This window comes from Sorex fumeus, unplaced genomic scaffold (assembly GCF_029834395.1).
Source record: "Sorex fumeus unplaced genomic scaffold, SorFum_2.1 ptg000086l, whole genome shotgun sequence".
Taxonomy (NCBI): domain Eukaryota; kingdom Metazoa; phylum Chordata; class Mammalia; order Eulipotyphla; family Soricidae; genus Sorex; species Sorex fumeus.
The window spans coordinates 13552714-13574167 of NW_026606143.1; the positions used below are offsets into that span (position 1 = coordinate 13552714).

A 21454-nucleotide genomic window follows, 5' to 3' on the forward strand; every position below is an offset into this window, starting at 1 on the left:
GTTTTCAGGTGGCTCCTGAGGAAGAAGGTAAACAGGTTCTTCTCAAAGTCCTACTCTACTCATTTCCACTCCTTAAAGAAGCCACACCCACAGTCTTTGGGTCCTGCTCCCTGTATTTGCAAGTAGGTAGAAGGTGATAAGCTAAAAATTGCCCATCTTCTTTGACACTGTAGCACTGTAGCACTGTCCTCCCTTTGTTCATCGATTTGCTCGAGCGGGCACCAGTAACGTCTCTATTATGAGACTTGTTGTTACTGTTTATGGCATATCGAATACACCACGGGAGCTTGCCAGGCTCTGCAGTGCCGGCGGGATACTCTCAGTAGCTTTGAGAGGGACATGGAAATCTAACCCGGGTCTGCCGAGTGCAAGGCAAGCACCCTACCCGCTGTGCAAAGCAGATAAATTATCTCTCCAGAAAAATTCTGTTCTCTCCTTCATAGAATGAAGATCCCACTGGGCAGTAGCTGTCCAAGTTCCCCACACTCCGCACACACTCTGGCACTCAGGCATAGGCTGTGTAACCTGTTCTTCCCAAGGCATGCAAATGGAGTGCTGTGTATCTCTTCTATGCAAAGAATTAACCAGCATAAATTCTCTCTCACGATTTTCTTTCTCCACTTACAGAAATTTTCTGTGTCCCGGATCACTACATGCCAACTACCAACTACCAACAAATGCACACAATTATCAATAATTCATGTTTCAACTTAAATTATTAAAATTAAAACAATAAAATTATGAATTATTTATAAGTTTTGGGTTCAGTCATTGAAATTCTGGATTCAATTTGTTTTATCAGCTAGAAATAATCTAGCATACCTAGAGAGTCTTAAATAAATAGCACAGCGACAACCATAATGTGAAGAAAGGATTAGAGAAATATATTTTCAAATAAAAAAATATGTAAGAACATTCTACAACTTGTCAAGATAAATTAAAAACTATGATTCACAGATTTGTGTCTTTTCTTGAAAATGTACAACCTTAAAGCTTCCTATGAAATATTCCCTTTCTTATTTTCTCTCTAACTGCTCTCTCTTGTTAGCTCCACATGAACAGGGACTCTGCTTGTGTTGCTTCCTACAATTCCTCAGCATCTAGAACACCACCAGGAATATCGGAGACAGTAAGTGTTCTCTAAGGGCAACAGGTGCAATTTACAACAGGCCTTATGGGTGCTCATGAATCTGAATGTTCACATGTCTGCTATTCTAGGTAATCACAATTTTGAACTTAATAATACAACAAACGGTAAAAAATGTGGGTCAGGAGAGACTTCAAAGCTTGAGAAAACCCAGGCTGCCTTCTTTCTTGAAAGTTACAGGGTTAGGACAGTAGTTACAGGTGGGAGTAAAACCGTGGGGGGTTGAACTTATCATTTTCTTACAGGTTCACACATTCTATGAGTAGGAAATTTTAATTCATTGAGTATTTACATAGAAAACCTCCTAATTCCTACTCTCAACTGGGTCAGAGTAAATAAAGATTCTGGTTTGGGTCTCTCTAAGCTTAACTGAGTCAAAGACAACTTAAAATATGCTCTAGCAGAAGGTATTTTTGTACACCTAGAAGACAGTCATGAGTTCATTATAAAAGGGTAATTTCTGACATCTCAGCCACACAATACTATTAATTCGAGAAAGGAATATTATTGGAGAAGTCCTCAATTTGAATTTTTTTCACTTCTAAATATCACCAAGTCAATAGACAGACCTTTTAAAGGACATTCAAAATGTGCCATGTAATTCAGAAGAAATGAATCTATCTGAGTGATTTCCTTCATTGGGCACCTAGTATTCACTGTATGGAACTTAGAGGAACCAGGTGGACAACCGGAAGTGAGAAACTACTCTGCTCCTGCCACCAAAATGTCACAGTAATCACAGAAATCAAGGGTCACACACGATTCCCATCTCTAGCACTCCATGATCCAACCTGAGACATACAGAGAGAATGAAGAGGTGCAAGCAAACGGAGTACTAATAGTGCCAGATTGGGCATGATGTGAGGGCGAGGAGGCACTGTTAGGAATTTTGAGTCATTAAAGGGTCAGAAACTATTATGGTCTACAGATTTGTTAATGCACATTCAGACTTATGACAGTGAGGGAGGAAAATTATTGAATGGCAGTGCCAGAAATATATCTTCTTTCGGGAAGAGATCCCTCCTGTTCTCCTGTTTAACTGTTTAAGTCAGTCTGTCTTTCTGAATCTCTCCGTTTATATCCATATTGTGTGTACATAAGAGACACATTTTCAATGACTTAACACAAATTAGGCAGGATTTCCTTTCAAACACAAATCCTATCGAATATTTTCTTTTTACTGCTTTCAAGATAAACCTAAACTGAATGCTGGTTCTGTTATTTCAACCTTTCAAAGAGAAGGGCACTAACAGTATTAAGCACAACATTCTCATCTGACCTTTCACCTAGAAAAAGAAAACCCATGACAAATATAGAGCAAAATAAGTACTTCAAAAAACTTCTTTCATAATATGGAGGGTAAACTTTTACACTAAAACTCTAGTGAAAATTGCTAGCAGCTCACATATGTTGTTTCATGTTAATGTTTCCATGTTTGACACCAATTCTATTAATAGTGCTTTAAACTAGGCTTATCTCCTCCTAGCTGGGGGAAAGATTTCTGATCTCATTCTTAATGACATGGTGAATTAAAATGAAGTTTTAATATAGGATGAAGAAAATCAGTAAAGAAATGTTATGAGGGTGAGAGAGATAGCACAGCTGGCAAGGTGCTTGCCTTGTGCACAGCTGATTTGGGTTCTATTCCCAGCACCATATACAGTCCCCTGAGTACTGCTGGTTGTGATCCCTGAGCACAGCTGTGTGCAGCCCAAAACAAAAAGTAAAATAAAAAAGAAATGGTTTTGCCAATTGTTACTTAACAGAAAAATATGAGGAAAATAAATCGATGAAACTGAAAATTAAAACATGTAAGGTTTTGTTTACACTGCTGTTTTTTTTATCAGAAAATTGAATTGAATATAACAAATTCTGAACTGAAGATAGAAAACTGAACATAATTTAACATCTAGAAAGTTCTATTGCCACATCTGATGGCCTTTGGTTTAAGCAAAACATTTTTCAAAATTTTAATACAGTATATGCAATAAAAGGAAAGATAATAAGACATCTTATTACCTTTCCTTTAGAGAATCTGGCAGGCTACCAAAAGTATCCTGCCCGCACGGCAGAGTCTGGCAAACTTCCCGTCATATTCAATATGCCAAATACCAGTAACAATGATGGGTCTCATTCTCCTAATCCTGAAAGAGCATTGAAATAGCCCTTTTAAAATCTCAGGGCTAGGAAGAAGGAGACGTTACTGATGTCTGCTTGAGGAAATCGATGAACAACAGGATGATCGTGATCGTGATATGCAATAAAAGTATTAGGTGGGAGAAATAATTTCAGTGTATTTCTTCAAGAAAAGCATAAAGGTTTGTTCTGTGGAATTATTTTAAAGAATCAAAACCATTTCCACTAACAAGATCTTCATCAGTTAAAGTTTTTGTAATGTAAGACATTTTTACCTCAACTATGAGAAAGTTTTACAGTTTTTACTAGGAATGTGAGACAACTCAATAACTTGTCACCAACATCATTATGGTTAGTAACCCAGGTGGTATCTTATCAAAAAGATTCTTCCACCAGCCTCACTTGAAAGGTAATATTTTATTAATATAACAAAAAGATCAATCAGCAATTGATGGTACTAAGTTTTGTTCCTACACCACAATATCAACTTACTCAGTGAAATATGTGCTCGGAATTGCATTTTCTATGTAGACCTTGAGCGGAATTACTTAAATGTCTTTATAATAAAATAAATGCAATTGATTATCAGAAGCACACAATACAAATAAGTTATGTTATATTGTGCCTCCAAAACCTGTAGAGGTTTAAATGTCAAACTATAGAAAATCAACACATGATGATGACCAGGAATAGGTGTGTTCTTTCCTGAAGGGCCAAGACTGGTTTGAAAGTACATAATTTAGGAAAACAATATAGTCCTGTAAGGCATATGCAAACCTTAATTTTAAATGCAAACGTATATGAAATGTATTAAAAGAGAACTGTGGTGGTTTTCTATTCTTTGTCTTGTTTCCCAGTTCTCTTACATATTCACCTCAAGGATCCTGATGGTAGGTTTCTTACATCAATTCTCATCATTCAAAGTTGTAAGATTCTAAGAAATGCAGTTTCTACCAGTATTTCTTTTTTTGTTTTTTTATTTTTTTAATAATTTATTTAACTATTTTGAATACCCATCCCTCCACCAGCGACCATTCCCACCACCGCGGATCCCAGTATCCCTCCCACCCCTCACCCTCCCCAGCCCACCCTGTCTCTGTGGCAGGGCATTCCCTTTTGTTCTCTCTCTCCTTTTGTGTGTTGTGGTTTGTATAAGAGTTAAGTCTGATTTTCAAGGAGAAACGTTGGATGATTTACTTTCCATTGATCACTTTGTATAAACGGAGATGGTTTGGAGGAAAAGTCCTAGTTCCTGCATACTCGAGCTATGCTTGTAGAGGCTTCTGGTCACCGGGATTCCATCTGGAGGCGGCGAGATGCGGCACCTACCCCATCTGGGACTTCCCGGTGATCTCGGCTCTTTTTGGGACCTTCCTACCAGTATTTCTTAAAGCTATAAAAACTCTTTCCTACTAAATGGGTATGTAATGTAACGTTTAATGAAGTAGCACAAAGATGCCACAGTTGTTTATTGGTCTATATGCTATTTCAGATAGACATCTATTTTTGCAACTTTGTACAGCGCATTTCTCCTCATTTCTAAGCTCATTAAATTTCTAGTTAATAAGGAAGCCAATGTTCCCTTTTGTGAAGTGCCACTCGTGTTTCCAATTTCTCATGGGCCCAGTTAAATTTTTTTTCCTTTCTGTGTCCTGATAAAGAGATGACTGTTAATTGAGTAATCATTTTCCACAGTAAGGGGTTTCATAATTAAAATTATGTCATTCAAAAATAATCATTAAGAAAGATTATCATTCTGCAATGATAACAGGGTTCCAGAAATAAAACATTTTCATTGAGTAAAATGAGCTTGTCATCATCATATGACATACATAAAAAGATGCCTTGCAAGCTACACTTAAACAAGCTTTTCAATCATTTTCCCATCCATTCTCTAAGGAGATGTACTCAAAAATCTAATGGAGATTTACTCAAAAATCCCAAGGAGATTCGCTCAAAACTCAGATGGTCAAATAATTGAACTATAGACTTAAATTGTTGTATGTTTTATTCTAAATCTAAAAGATTCTAAATGGTCAATCTATAAGAAAATCTATCTGTACATTTTAAAAGGAAAATGACCTTTATTTTTTTTTTAATTTTTTTTATTAGTGAAACACCATGAGGTACAGTTTTAGATTTACAATTTTTTGTGCTTGGGTTTGATTATACAATGATCAGATACCCATCCCTCCACCAGTGCCCATTTTCCACCACCATGGATAATATCCCCCCACCCCCATCCCCCCATCCCCCCCCTGCCTCTGTGGCAGGGCAATCCCCTGTGTTCTCTCTCTCCTTTTGGGTGTTGTGGTCTGCAAAAGAGGCATTGAGTGGAAAACATGTTCAGTCCATAGTCCACTTTCGACATGCATCTCCCCTCCCTCCTGGGAGGGACCTCCAAACACCCTTTATTTGGTGTTCCCTTCTCTATCTGAGCTGCCCTTTCCTCTAGAATGCCCGACTGGCCACTAAGCTATGGAGTAATCCTAATGGTGCTGATCTCAGCTATTCTTGGGTATTAATCTCATATTTTGTTACTTTATATCCCCCAGATGAATGCAATCTTTCTATGTCTATCCCTCTCTTTCTGACTCATTTCGCTTAGCATGATACTTTCCATGTTGTACCACTTGTACAACATGGGCTGGAGCATGATGCTTTCCATGTTGTACCACTTGTACAACATGGGCTGGAGCGATAGCACAGCGGGTAGGGCGTTCGCCTTACAAGCGGCCAACATGGCCGACCCGAGTTCGATTCCTCCGCCCCTCTCGGAGAGCCCGGCAAGCTACCGAGAGTATTCGATATGCCAGACACAGTAACAACAAAGTCTCCAATGGAGACGTTACTGGGCCCGCTCGAGCAAATCGACGATCAACGGGAGGGCCTTTACCTTTACCTTTACCACTTGTATGTAAATTTCATGACTTCATCTTTTCTAAGAGCTACATAGTACTCCATTGTGTAGATGTACCAAAGTTTCTTTAACCAGTCATCTGTTCTTGGGCATTCAGGTTTCTTCCAGTTTCTGGCTATTGTAAAGAGTGCTGCAATGAACAAACAAGTGCAGATGTCACTTCGACTATACATTTTTGCCGGTCTGGGATATATTCCCAGGAGTTGTATTGCTGGGTCAAATGGGAGCTCAATTTCTAATTTTTTGAGAATCGTTCATACTGTTTTCCAGAAGGGCTGAACCAGTCGACATTCCCACCAACAGTGAAGGAGTGTCCCTTTCTCGCCACATCCGCGCCAGCATCGGTTGCTTTTGTTCTTTTGAATGTGGGCCAGTCTCTGAGGTGTGAGATGGTATCTCATTGTGGTTTTGATCTGCATCTCCCTGATGATTAATGATGTAGAGCATTTTCTCATGTGCTTTTTTGCCAATCGGATTTCTTCTTTGAGAAAGTTTCTGTTCATTTCATTGCCCCATTTTTGGATGGGGTTGGATGTTTTCTTACTGTGGAGTTCCACCAGTATTTTGTATAACCTGGATATCAACCCCTTGTCAGATGTGTATTCGGCGAATATCCTTTCCCATTCTGTAGACTGTCTTTGTATTTTGGTCACTGTTTCTTTGGAGGTGCAGAAGCTTCTTAGTTTAAGATAGTCCCATTTATCTATCTCTGTTTTCACTTGCTCAGACAGTGGCGTGGCATCTTTGAAGATACCATTAGCTTCAATGTCATGGAGGGTTTTGCCAACTTTGTCTTCAATGTACCTTATGGTTTCTGGTCTGCTGTTGAGGTCTTTAATCCATTTTGATCTTACTTTTGTACATGGTGTTAGGCAGAGTTCTGAGCCCATTTTTTTGCATGTAGCCGTCCAGTCATGCCAGCACAATTTGTTAAAGAGGCTTTCCTTACTCTACTTCACATTACTTGCACCTTTATCAAAGATTAGATGATCATATGATTGAGGGGAGATGTCAGTGTATTCAACCCTGTTCCATTGGTCTGCAGTTCTGCCTTTGTTCCAGTACCATGCTGTTTTAATTATTACTGCTTTGTAGTACAGTTTGAAGTTCGGGAGGTTGATTCCTCCCATTTTCTTTTTCCCAAGAATTGCTTTAGCTATTCGTGGGGGCTTATTGTTCCATATAAATTTCAGGAGTGTTCGCTCCATTTCTTTGAAGAATGTCGTGGGTATCCTTATAGGGATTGCATTGAATTTATACAATGCTTTCGGTAGTATTGCCATTTTGACAATGTTAAGTCTCCCGACCCATGAGCAGGGGATATCTTTCCATTTCCTCATGTCCTCTTTTATTATGACCTTTATTTTGATGTAAATATTTAATTAGATGTGAATACATCTAATTAAAGCAGTATTAATGTGATCAATAATGTGACATCTTTCATTTAAACCAAGACTTTCAACATTTTATTTCATTAAATAATCTTCAATAGGATTTATTAACACTTTAATAATTCAAATAAAAATAGCCTATTCTTAAACTGATTAAAAACTGGCCAGGCTGTTTAAATACACACTTTTCCATAGAAGACATATGGATGGCTGACAGGCACACCAAAAGATGCTCATTATCTCTTATTATGGAAATGAAAATCAAAACAATGAGATATCAACTCACACCTATGAGAATGCCATTATCCAATGTAAGAAATAAGAGTTGGAGAGGATGCAAAAGGAAACCCTTTGTACAATATTGTAGAAAATACATATTGGTGAAGCGTATAGTGAAAAGAAATTGCGGATTCTTTTTTAAAAAATTAAAAATAGAAATCCCATAACATTTAGTTATTTCCACTTCTGGATATTTTGGATATGTGGATATTTGGACATTTTGGATACATTGGATATTTGGATATTATGGATATTTAGTACCCTCTCCTCTAAATAAACATGCCAAAGAGAAGAGAAACATGCACTCCCATGCCGATTGCAGCATCACTGACAATAGCTATGAGTTGCAAATAGCCCATGGACAAAGGAGTGGCATAGATACACAAGTGAAGCACTACTCATGTGTGTATAATTTTTAAAAAGGTGAAATCATTTCCTAGAGGGTATTATGTTTAGTGAAATAAATCCTCTATTATTTCACTCATATGTGGTATATAGAAAAAATAAACTAACAAAATCAAATAGAAACAGACTATAAGACCAAATTATTGGCTGCCAGAATGGAAGGGAGAAGAATGGAAGGGTCAATCAAGAAAAGTTCAGTTTAATAGTAAAAGATAGAATAGACTTTGAACTTAGTGTAGTAATGTAAATATAGTCTTTTTTCCTGTTTTGTTTTTGGAGCTACACCAAATGGTGCTCAGGGGTTACACCTGGCTCTGTGCTCAGGGGTTACACCTGGCTCTATGCTCAGGGGCCATGCTTAGCGGACCATATGCATTACCATGATTCAGACAAGGGTCATTGCTACAGCTGCACTATTAGGCAAGCACCTTAACCTTTGGACCGTCTCTCAGGTCACAAATACTGATTGCTAAATGATGCACACCTGAAACTTACATGTTTCAATGAAATGTTAATATCAACAAAAATATTTTTAAGAACACCTTGTTGTTAGTCACTATTATTTAAAATGACAAATATATACCAATTGCATTCAGTATATTTTAAGGTGAAATTCTTATTCTAGAAATAAGGACACAATTAATATTGGAAGTCTAGGGAAGCGTTTCTCAACCAGGAGTCACAGGAACCCTCCGCTCCCCATGAGCCTTCAGGATATTTCAAGGTATCACAGTGAGAATCTCATGGATGGGAGGCATGACATGAGAAAGGTCAGTAGGGGGACACAGATGGAAAGGGGTTAAGACTGGTGTAGAGCATAACCCTTCTTTTACAGGTGTCAGGTACAGCTTAAGGGCTAAAGTTAAGTTTTCTCAAAAATTCTTCATACGTACAAGAAGAATGTTAATCAGAACAGTGATTATTAGAAACCATGTAACTAAAAAACAGTTTCCATAAGCACTTAAAGTCTACAGAACTGAATTTTAAAATAAAATTGCTACTATTTAAATAATTCATCAATATGCTCATCTAATCTGAATACATTTTAGGGATATCAATTAAAGTGTACAACAAAAGCTCTAACTCTTTTGCAAAAAAGACAGTTTATGATGAACACTTAATGGGTTCTTACCAGAGCAGTGCCTTGAATTTCAAAAATGTCTGTAGGTAATCCAGGAGTGCTGTTGATATCAATACAAAACCAGACTCTTAAATTTTTAAGAGAATCATCTGAAAAGAATAAAAGAACATTTCTCAATAGAATCTTCCAAATAACGTACTTAAATAGGAAATGTTGAGAAACAAGAACAGGTATCATTTCCAAACTCTTTGATGGACTTATTTGTGAAGAAACTTGAAATAAGGTGAAAAGCTTATTTCATCATAGTCTGTGAGTGATACGAAGTCTCCTCTGGCAGGACAATAAGAATGTCTTTTAAAAGCTCCCTGCCCCATGCCCTACTGCAGGAACACATTAAGTTCCCCATTTAAATAGCCATTTTATTTTTAATATTTGGGAAAGAAGGGGTTGGGGCCACACAAAGAGGTGCTGAGGAGTTACTTTTGACTCTTAACTAAAGGATTACTGGTAATGCTTGGGGCACCATATGCAGTGCCAGGGCTCAAACCTGGATCAGCCGCATGCAAGGCATATACGTTACCCACTATCTCTCATAACTTTTTAAGTTAAAGATTAATAATTAAAAAATAACTAGTCACAAAAAATAACTAGTCACTTTCTCTCTACTTGTCAACGCATTCATATATCAGTGTAGAAATGTCTAAGCAGGTTTAGAAACTCACAATGGTACATCTCCATTACCATAAGAATCTGTAGCACTGTAGCACTGTCCTCCCGTTGTTCATCAATTTGTTTGAATCGGCACCAGTAATGTCTCACAACAAATTGTGAGACTTGTTGTTACTGTTTTTGGCATACTCAATACGTCACGGGTAGCTTGTCAGCCTTTGCCATGAGGGCGAGATACTCTCGGTAGCATGCTGGGCTCTCCGAGAGGGGCAGAGGAATAGAACCCGGGTCAGCCAGGTCGGCTGAGTAAAAGGCAAACACCTTACCTGCTGTGCTATTGCTCCAAAGACAAAATAAGGAATCGTTAATGAAAGTTTTGTTTCTTGCTGGTATATAAAAAGATTCTGATCACTACCCCCCCAATGAAGGAATGTGGTATAGACTAGTGAGAAGATCATGTTTATACCTGGTTCTTAATAAACAAATAAACCAGCAGGGTTCTGTCACTAGTGAAGCCCAAAGTGATACTTTCATATCCTGAAACTGAAACCTTGGTAAATGTAAGAATCATGTAGCAACGTTTTTACAGGTATCAAACTCAGATTCTTTTTATTTGTTCTTTTCATTTGTTCCTTCAATGTCCTATTTTGAGCTTTATTCTCCATTAAAAGTGTCTGTTTTACATTGCACAAAATGACAGTATATTTGAGTCAGGCACTGAAGAAAGGGGTGGTATGGTAAAGAATGTAATGACACAGAATGACTAGTATTATGTTATAGTACTGTATTATATTTAATTGACTTTTGTGTAAGGTGTGAGATAGGAGTCTGAGTTCATATTTTTACATGTGGCTGACCAGTTTCCCCAATATTACTTCTTGAAGATTTCTTTGCTTCTAGACATTTCATTAATGACTAACCGGCCATGTATCTGAGAATCTGTCTCTGGGCTCAATTCTACTACATTGGTCTAAAATTCCCTCTGTATTTCAGTACCACACTCTCTTGATTATTACAACTTTATAGTATAATTTAAATAACATAATTTCTTGTCCCAACTACAAAGAAAATACTCCCATATTTTTCCAGAGTATCCTGTCCCCGCGCCTGGCTGTCCTCTCCAAGTCCCCTTGGAGGGGGGCGGGTTGAGTTTCTCTCCCCACCCTGACCAGAGCCCCGCAGGCAGCCAAAGACCTCCAGAACCAGCCACAACCATGCTGAGACAACTTTCCATATGCTTGAAGGTACCGGCAGAGGAACAAAGGCATGCAGGACCCAGGGCTGAGATCTCCAAGACTGCTCGGATCGGGGCTGAGCATCCTCCACCAGATCCTCCATCTTCCAGTAGGCGGGGGTCACACCCACCAAGTGACCCCCAGTGTCGTGTAATCCCATCAATGGCCAAGACCCAGAGACTACAAAACCCAGCTCCCGGAAGCGCGCGGCGGCATTTGCGGCTGCGTGACATCTTATTATCTCATTCTTGCTTTGGACATCTTGGCAGACAACTGAATTAAACTGTTCACACGGCAGAGTCTGGAAAATTCCCGGTGGCGTACTCAATATGCCAAATACCAGTAACAATGATGGGTCTCATTCTCCTAACCCTGAAAGAGTCTTGAATGTGGCATTTTTTAGAATCTCAGGGCTAGGACGTAGGAGACGTTACTGGTGCCTGCTCGAGGCAATCGGCGAACAACAGGATGATCGTGATCGTGATTGTATTATATTATAAAGCATTGAATGACTTGAGAGGTATCAAATATCTGTTGTGTCACGTTAGATGCATGGCATCCTTATGATATTAAATCCTATTGTACTACACAGCCCAGTTTTGCTCCAGATTCTATTTTACCATATTGTATTGGTAAAAATAGGTTAAAAAATAATTAAGATTTGATACTATATCTTGTCCTAAATTTTAGCTACCATGAAACAGTTACCAAGTGTGTAGATGTGTTCAAACATTCAGAACAATCAGTCAGTAAAGAGGAAAAAGAGAAGGTCAGGTGATTTCTTACTCTACCTATGAAAAATTCTTGAGAACAAAGTTACCACCACTTATAACGATTATTTTTTATTCTTTTGGTAGTTCCTGGTATCAAACTCAGGTCCTCTGGAGACAAAGCTTGCAAGCTACACTAAGCCACATCCCGAGTCCTAAGACTGTTTTGTTTTACAGAGTCCCTGCCCAGACCCTCCCAGAAATAGAAGAGCTTGGGAGACATTAGTGATTGGGGAGCTGTAATACTGGGGATCAAACTTGGGGCTGCATGTATGCACGTGCACATTCCACCCCTTTGAGCTATTTCTGCCACTTCCACCACCAAAATTTTGCACCACAGTCAGTGGTGCTCGGGGCTTACTCCTGGCTCTGTGCTCAGAGATCACTCCTGGTGGTGCTTGGGGGACTATATCTGGTGCTGGGGATTGAATCCGGGTTGGTTGCATGCGAGGCGAGTGCCCTACCTACTATTTCCAGCCTTCACTACCACATTCTGAATGGTCTCCATGATTATTTACAGAAACCAGTTAACCTACCAAATTTATTCTGTTCTTAGGTTCCTCTGAAAACCACTGCTTACATTTGTATTGGTTGTTCCTTGAAGTTTATGACAATAGTAGTGCTTGAAATGTTTTCATGATGTTTTTAGTATGACATCTTAAAACCATTTTTTAAATTGGGTAAGCACTGTAGCACTGTCCTCCCGTTGTTCATCCATTTGCTCGAGTGGGCCCAGTAACGTCTCCATTTTGAGACTTTTTGTTACTGTGTTTGGCGTATTGAATACATCACTGGGAGCTTGCCAGGCTTTGCCGTGTGGGCGAGATACTCTCGGTAGCTTACCAGGCTCTCCGAGAGGGGCGGAGGAATCGAACCTGGCTCGGCTGGGCTGGCTGGGTAGGCTATACTTATATTATGGGATTTCCCAATGTTTTAGTTAATGCTAAATTCACAGGGACAATAATTCTAAACAGGGTGTGTATGATTAAGAAGACTAAAAATTCCATAATGCTGGGTTAGTGTAATTTTTTTTTGTTCAGGGTTCTCCAGAGCTGTTGAGCCAACAGAATGTGTATGGAGGATGGTTGGAGAACAGAAAAAGAGGGATTTTTAAGTAACTCACTATAATTGATTTGGTTAAGTCCAAAGTCAGGAAGACTAGAAATGCAAGGCAGAGTTTTAGTTTCAGTCCCCAAAATTGTACAAATAGAAATTCTTAATTGAGGAAAGTCATACTATATTCTAAGACCTTTAACTAATTGAAAGACACCAACCAACCTTCACAGACACACCCAAAATAAAGTTCTATGTATTATTTGGCCACCACAACCCAGCCAACTTGACACAAAATTAAATATTACAAAGACAAGAATACCTCCTGCTGTTAATGATGAAAACAATCACAAAAGGAAATATTGCAATATAGCTTGTTTAATTCCCACAATACTAAAAATGCACATTAAATATTAATTTACTGGATAGAGTAGGTCAGTGATGACTTATTAATGAGTATAACTAAGAAAATAATAATTAAGCAATGCTCAACTACAGGCTTCAAAATATTAATCAATTTTCTAATTATAAGTCCAGTAACATTTGATATATTAAGTTGAGAAATTCTTGAAAACCTTAAAGACGATTAATATTATTCATTATCTCAAGGCCAAGAAAAACAATCCTTATATAGACTTTTTTTAGGTTTGGGGTCACTTCCAGCGATGATCAGGGATTACTCCTGGCTATGCATTTGGGAATCACTCCTAGAGGTGCTTGGAGTGCTGGGGATAGAACCTGGGTTGGCCACGAGCAAGGAAAAAGCCTACATGCTGTCCTGTTGCTCTGTCACCTTTAAATGTTTTAAACATATCAAATATTATAAATATTCTCCTCAAATTTATCATCAGTTCAAATTCCCATTATACTGTGTGAGATTATTTGTTTAGACCAGGCACTCATTAAAACTAGGTATTTCTATTGTTTTCATATTCCCTATTTATAAGACTAAAAATTTCTTATTTAGTTGTCTTATAGCCAAGCTTTACTGATGTACAATTAACTACTAACTTGCATACCTTTCAGGTTTACATCCTGGTTTGATGAAAATGTATACATTGTAATAATCACAATCAAACATATAATCACTTCATATATTTATCTCACTCAAGACCTATGCTCTTGTCAAGTTTCAAGTATATGACATCACATTACTAACTATAGCAACATCATTGTACGTTAGATACAGGATTTACTCATCTTGCATAACTGGAACTTCATTAGTGAAAGGAAATAAATTGCTAACTAGTCTCTATGTAAAGGGCTCAGGATATTATAGGGGATGGAAAATTTAATCCTTACAGCAGGCATATGGGAACATCTCTATGTAATAGGAATGCTTGTAATTTTATTGACTTTATTTTTCTCTAGCTCTTATTCTATTTGTAACCTGTATTTATGCAGCTTACTATTTTATTAGACAAGACACCATTTTAGTTCTTAAACATAACATTTTATTTTTTCTTTTTAATTTTCCTAGACACCTATTCCTTTTGCCTTAGATGCAAATAAAGTTAACTCTTCTTTTTTATTTTTTATTTTTTATTAGTTAAATACCATGAGGTGCAGTTATAGACTTACAAATTTTTGTGCCTGGGTTTCAATTATACAATGATCAAATATCCATCCCTCCACCAGTGCCCATTTTCCACCACCAAGGGTCCCAGTATCCCTCCCACTCCCCACCCCCCCCATCCCACCCTGCCTCTGTGGCAATAGACCAAACTCTTCTTTTTTTTTCTTTTTTGAGTCACACCCGGCGATACACACGGGTTACTCCTGGCTCTGTGCTCAGGAATTACCCCTGGCAGTGCTCAGGGGACTATATGGGATGCTGGGAATCAAACCTGGGTCGGTCGCGTGCAAGGCAAACGCCCTACCTGCTGTGCTATTGCTCCAGTCCCAAATGAAGTTAACTTTTAACATAATCTACACTACAACACTGTCCTCCCGTTGTTCATCACTTTGCTCGAGTGGGCCCAGTAACATCTCCATCATGAGACTTGTTGGTACTGTGTTTGGCATATAGAATACGTCATGGGTAGCTTGCCAGGCTTTGCCATGCAGGTGAGATACTCTTGGTAGCTTGCCGGGCTCTCCATGAGGGGCAGAAGAATTGAACTCGGGTCGGCCACATGCAAGACAAATGCCCTACCTGCTGTGCTATTGCTCCAGCCCAGCATAATCCATAAACAAGAATTGCCTATGCTTGGGCACCATCTATATGATTTTTTAAATATTTTTATTAGTGAGACATCATCTATATGATTTTAACTGAAGAAAATCTAAACCTTTACATTTACCTATTTGTAGGGTAACACTTCATTGTCCTTCCTTCATAGCCTCAGGCACTTTTGGTTTATTGGGCTGCTCCCATAACAGTACTCCCATTTCTCTGTGTTTATTTGTAACTTCTTTCTTTGTGCTCTGTTGACTTGTAAATATTGTTTTTCTCTTCCCCCTATATCCTTTGCATAGTTTATTCAGAGCAATGTCCTTTTTGTATGGACACAAGAAGACAGTATATACTATGCTTTTGTTATGTGACTCTCAGTGTTATTTTCCTCCTGGACATCTGTTCCCTCACCTAAGCTTCAGCTGTCCTTTCTTCCTAGTGAGCCCCAAAGCAGGGTCCCGATGAGGGACTGGATGGATCCAGGGCAAGCAGTAAGCTATGTGCTACCCTGGCATTGATATGGGCCTGGCCAAAGTGCCATAATGCTTAACTGTAAGTCAAGAGCTTGGTCACGGACAAATGCTGTCATGATCCAAAAATTAGTAACTAGATTCGCACCCCGCTAGGGTTAGGAAAGATTAATCTGGCCTGAGCTCTTTAGTCTGAGTCTGTGGCAAGATGTTCCCAAGAGAGCTGCCCTACAAGCCTCAATGCATCTTTTACTATGTCCATACAAAAATAACTAGTATTAAGATGTTGATAGTTACTGGACTGAGGAAAGGAGAAAAACACCTTAAGAGGTATTTTTCCTGAGGCAATCAGGAAGGTCTTTGCAATACCTCTTAGGTGGTGTTACTTTTGAACTTGGTGGGCCCCCAGGAAGGGCTTTCTTATGTTGATTTTGCTACCTGACTGGGTGCAGTGTCTGCACAGAGTGCTGGGGAGTTGGAGAGACAAGAAAGCTGGAGAGAGGAGAAAGCAGGGTGGCAAGATGGACCACAGAGAGACTAGCAAGGAGGACAGAGAGAAGAATGTAGAAGAAGAATACAGCAGCAGGCACGTGGAGAGAGAGAGCCCAAGCTGCAAGATGGAGTGCTGAAAGATGAGTGGAAGAGACAAGAGGAGATGGGAATGAGGGGCATTGTGAGACTAGAATAGGGGGCTCAGAGAGACTGGGGCAGGCGCGTGGGGAGAATGGAATAAAGAGCAACTGATCAACCAACCGGCTTGGCCATCGTTTCCTCTGCCGTCTGACCCATGGCCTGGGCCACCCCAGCTGGGGGAGCAGCCCTGGGGCTTCCAGAACACGGGCGGCGAGGGGGAGAGCCGCCAGGGCCTACCTCAGTCGTCCCGGATATTATACACCTAATTATGTATTTTTTACCGTATCTCAGTTCTAAACATCAAAGGAATACCGAATATTACTATGTAAAGGTCTTGCTATTCACATCAAAATTAGGAAGTGCAAAACCATGCAAAGTCACTAACATTCCCCTCCACCCAAATTTTGTATTTCTTTCTGTGTGTTTAGATAGACTATGATATAATATAAACTATTGCTGCCTCCACATCTATTTTGAGCCACTGAGCAGCCTGGAGAGGTCTTAAAGTAATGCTAGCCTTTCTGTAATACATGCTTTAACTAATAGTCCATACTGTCATGAATAAATTAAATTCCTCATTTGTCCTCCAACAACCCCTGGGGTAAGCACTCTCTCCTGCTTCCCATGGATTTCCCTTTGCACACCCTATAGATAAGATCCCTGAGATGTTTCCTGTAGAAATGTGGAAATTTTTCTTACCCAGAGCCGTTTTGGGGCTGGTGACAAAATCGAAAGAGAATTCAACAAATTAGCAGGAGAAATAACTGACATATGGGGAATCTATATAGAAATTTAATTAGTGTGTGAGGTCAGTTAGGAAAAGTAAGGGTCTGTATCAAGAGCTAAGGAGTTGGTTAGGGACTTGAGGCTTTTGAAGGAGAGCAGAAGGACTCAAACATCACAAGGACAGGGTGACTGATGTGACAAAACCACATTATTAAAGTCCCTATCATAATGGTACTCACTCCCCCCACCCACGCATTGTACTGAAAAGCACAGGAAGTGTTAAAAATGTTTGGACTAAACAATATGCAATATAAAATAAAACACTAGTGATTATCAGTCACCCTAAGTAACGAGGCCCATGCAAGCACCATACCATCCTCTGGGTCTGACGCAGCAACAGAGTGACACATTAACCAAAATGAAGCCTAAGACACTGAACCCAGCGGAATCCATTCTGTACAAAGCCCCTTCATGCATGTGCAACAATAGCTCTGGACAAGCACAGGCCAACATCCAGAATCTGTCTCATGTCTGACGGAACTACAATATTTTAGCAAATTCACATGCTCCCTGACGTAACTGATTTGTTTATTGAGCCGGGAGCTGGGGTGGAGAAAGGAGTTTCAAACTGCAGCAAGTCTGTTCAACACAGGCTTTCTCCTGATTGCTTTAGTTAAATGCACTCTACAGCAGTTTCAGGAAACAGTATCTATGCCCATTAACATATGTGCTCCTCAAGTAATTGCTACACAAGCTATTCCTCGTGCCAAGGTAGCACAGGATGGAATGTTGAGAGCTTAATTTGCTCCATAATGTTAATGCTTTGACATTCATTTTGTATGGCCCAGCAAGCTCCCTCCCAAGGTCTTATCCATGCGCAGGCACCTGCCTGAGGTAAGTGCTCACACAGTCACAAGTCAATGTAAATTCCTGTTAGGAGTCTCCCTCTTATCCTGTGATAAGCACTCATTTGTGCTCGCCTTAAATAAGAAACCCATGAAGCTGACCAAAACCCACTTTGTTATTGGAGTAGACCCATCTATCTTTATCCTGGACACCTGAATATTTTTCAGAGGAGGGCTCTAAGGAAGACAATAGCTTGAGGCCCTCACCTGCTCTCTGTTTGTTCACCACCTTCACCTCTCAGTGTGGTTCAAGATGCTTGAGTGCACTGCCTGGCATCCACCTCAATAAAATGGCATGAAGTCTAAACTTCACTTGCCTTTGTGGACTTTCATTGAACCTTGGCTCACCATTCGACCCATGAGGAATCTAACCAATGTTAAATGAATGAAATAACAATAGTTCTATCTTTCTGACTGAATATGTTTCTATTCACCAAGATAGAAACCTTGCTATTTTTGGGGAACCAATCCCATCTTTTCTCTCAGAAGAGTCATCTAGTTCAGTGTGCGACTCTACTCTTCAGCTGGGGAGCTGGTCCCTTTCCCAAGGCCAGACCTCCACCATCAGGCAGCCTGAGGAGACTTTGGGGGAACACTTGACCGAGTTCCACTGGACAGCCCACGCACCTCTTCAGGGCGCTGCCCTTCTCTGCAAGTTCCTAGGAAAGCATGTCCCTGGGACCAGCTGGGGGCGTGGCCTCCTCAAAAGTGGGCGTGGCCTTCTCTGAGGTGGCCCAGTTATATTCCGCAAACCCAGCACTCTTGACTCACATCTCAGCCTTTATCACCTATTCTGTGGAAAAAATCCTGGCCGCCTCAACTACAATACAATAATCCACTGGCCTACTCCAATTCTAACAAAAGACTAGTATGCAAGAATCTGTATAAGCCCAACATAAAAGAGCACCTCCTCCAATGCTTCACTAGATGACCGTCATAAGCCACAGAATAATACCTGAGAGAAAGGACCAATTCTAGAAAGGGAGAAGGGTGACCACCATCGACCAACTTTATTTAGAATCCTTTCCCACGATAAGAGGGAACAGTGCTAGTGAATTCCAAGGTTTTACCTCTAGACAACCAGAACAGCACGAAGAAAAAGCTCAAATCTCCACTATGAGGAGAGGACAAAGAAAAGAGTACCGAATCCTCAACAGGGGTTACCCACAAATATGCTCTCTTGGATAAAGAATTCCGAGATGAAATGCTGAGTATGTTCAAGGAACTACTCAAAGAATCAATGGAGAAGACATCCAGAAAATTAAAGGAAGAAATGAAAGAAACAGTGGAATGGATAGTCAAGAAAATACAGGAAGAAATGAGAGCAGAAATAAAAAAAAGGCAACAAAAAGAAGTGTCACAAATAAAGGATTCGGTAGATGAAATTAAAAACTCAGAGGCTTCCCTCAGCAGTAGAATGGCGACAGCTGAAGACAGGATCAGTGAGCTTGAAGATGAGCAACAGAAATCGCATAGGGAACAAAAAACAACGGGAAAAGACCTCAAAATAGCTCTACGGAGAATCAGAGACCTGGGGGATGATTCCAAGAGGAACAACATTAGAATCATTGGAGTACCAGAAGGACAGGGAGGCAACCCCAATGGAAAAGCCACAGTTAAAGATATCATTGCTGAAAACTTCCCAGAGTTAAAGAATGCAGACATCCAGATCCAAGGAATCAGAAGGGTGCCAGCTAAAAGAGACCCTAATGAAAACACTCCAAGGCATATCATAGTCAGAATGATGAATTCAGTGGATAGAGACACGATATTGCAAGCAGCAAGGTCAAAGAAGGAAATCACATACAAAGGAGCACCTATCTGAGGAAACCCTCCAAGCCCAAAGACAATGGTAGGATATAGTGAAAAAAAAAAAAAAACTCAATGAAATGAACGCCTCACCAAGAATACTTTATCCCGCTAAACTGTCACTCAAACTCGATGGAACAATACATCATTTTATAGATAAACAACAGTCCAGGAACTTCAAAGACTCAAAATAAAATTTAAAAGAAGGACTAAAGGGGCTCTTGTAAGATAAGTATAAAAAACACTTATAAACAGAACCAATCACTACAGAAAGATGGCACAAAACCCCATGTCAATAATCTCTCTCAATATCAATGGTCTAAATGCACCAATCAAGAGACACAGAGTGGCAAAATGGATCCAGAAACTGAAACCAACATTCTGCCATCTACAAGATACTCATCTGAATCTGCCATCTACAAGAAACTCATCTGAACAGTCAGAGCAAACACAGTCTTGAAGTTAAAGATGGAAAACAATCCTACAAGGAAACAGCTCCCTCAAAAAAAGCTGGGGTGACCATATGAGTATCCGACAACATAAATTTCAGGTTCAAAAAGATTAGAAGGGACAGTGAAGGCCATTTTATATTTATCAATGGAAACGTAAAACAGGAAGAAATTACACTCTTAAATGTATATGCACCTAATGAGGGATGAGCTAAATACTTAAAATAATTGCTAACAGGTTTTAAGGAAGACATTGTTAGCAACACCACAGTAGTTGGAGACTTCAACATTGCCTTATAACTTCTGGATAGATCAACAAGAACAAAACTCAGCAAGGAAGCATTGGTTTTGAAGGAAGAAATAGAAGAGAAATGGCTAATACATATACAGGGCTTTACACCTCCCATAAGAAAGAATACACATTCTTCTACAGTTCACATGGAACACTTTCCAAAATAGACCACATTCTAGGCCACAGAACATACCTCAATAGAATCAGGAAGATAGAAGTAGTATAAACAATCTTTTCAGACCATGATGAGCTGAAGGTAGAAGCGAATCACACAAAGACACCGAGAAAAAAAATCAAACATCCTGGAAATTAAACAATTTAATGTTGAACAATGAGTGGATCAGGAAGGAGGTCAAAGACAAAATTAAAAGATACCTGGAAACAAATGAGAATGAAGACACGGAGCTACCAGAACGTATGGGACACAGCTAAAGTTGTGTTAAGAAGAAAATTTATAACGTTGTAAGCATTCCTAAGGAAAGAAGAAAGGGCCTACATAGATAACCTAACCTCACAGCTTAGAAAAAGATCAACAAAAGGAACCCAATGTTGGCTTAAGGAAAGAAATAATAAAACTTAGAACAGAAATTAACAACATGGAAACCCAAAAAACAATCCAAAAGGTCAATGAAATCAAGAGTTGGTTCTTTGAGAAAATAAACAAGATTGATAAACCACTAGCAAGACTCACAAAAAAAGAGCGAGAGAGAATCCTAATAAACTGAATCAGAAATGAAAAAGGGGACAACACAACAGAAACCAATGAAATTCAAAAGAAGATCAGAGACTACTTTGAGAGTCTTTGTGCCATGAAACAAGAGAACTTAGACAAAGGGATAAATTCCTGGATTCCTATAATCTTCCAAGATTGAACCAAGAAGACTTGGGATACTTAAAAAGACCCATTC

The 21454-nt window shown here is 39.4% G+C and overlaps 1 protein-coding gene across 1 annotated transcript in view; it reads right to left on the bottom strand.

Moving 5' to 3' along the window:
• The window catches only part of CFAP47 (cilia and flagella associated protein 47), a 606917-nt gene that overhangs the window by 134590 nt on the left and 450873 nt on the right, over positions 1-21454 (bottom strand). Inside the window, exon 51 of the mRNA XM_056131098.1 lies at positions 9411-9508. Coding sequence (XP_055987073.1) covers positions 9411-9508 — 98 coding nt within the window. The remainder of the gene's footprint in view (positions 1-9410; positions 9509-21454) is intronic.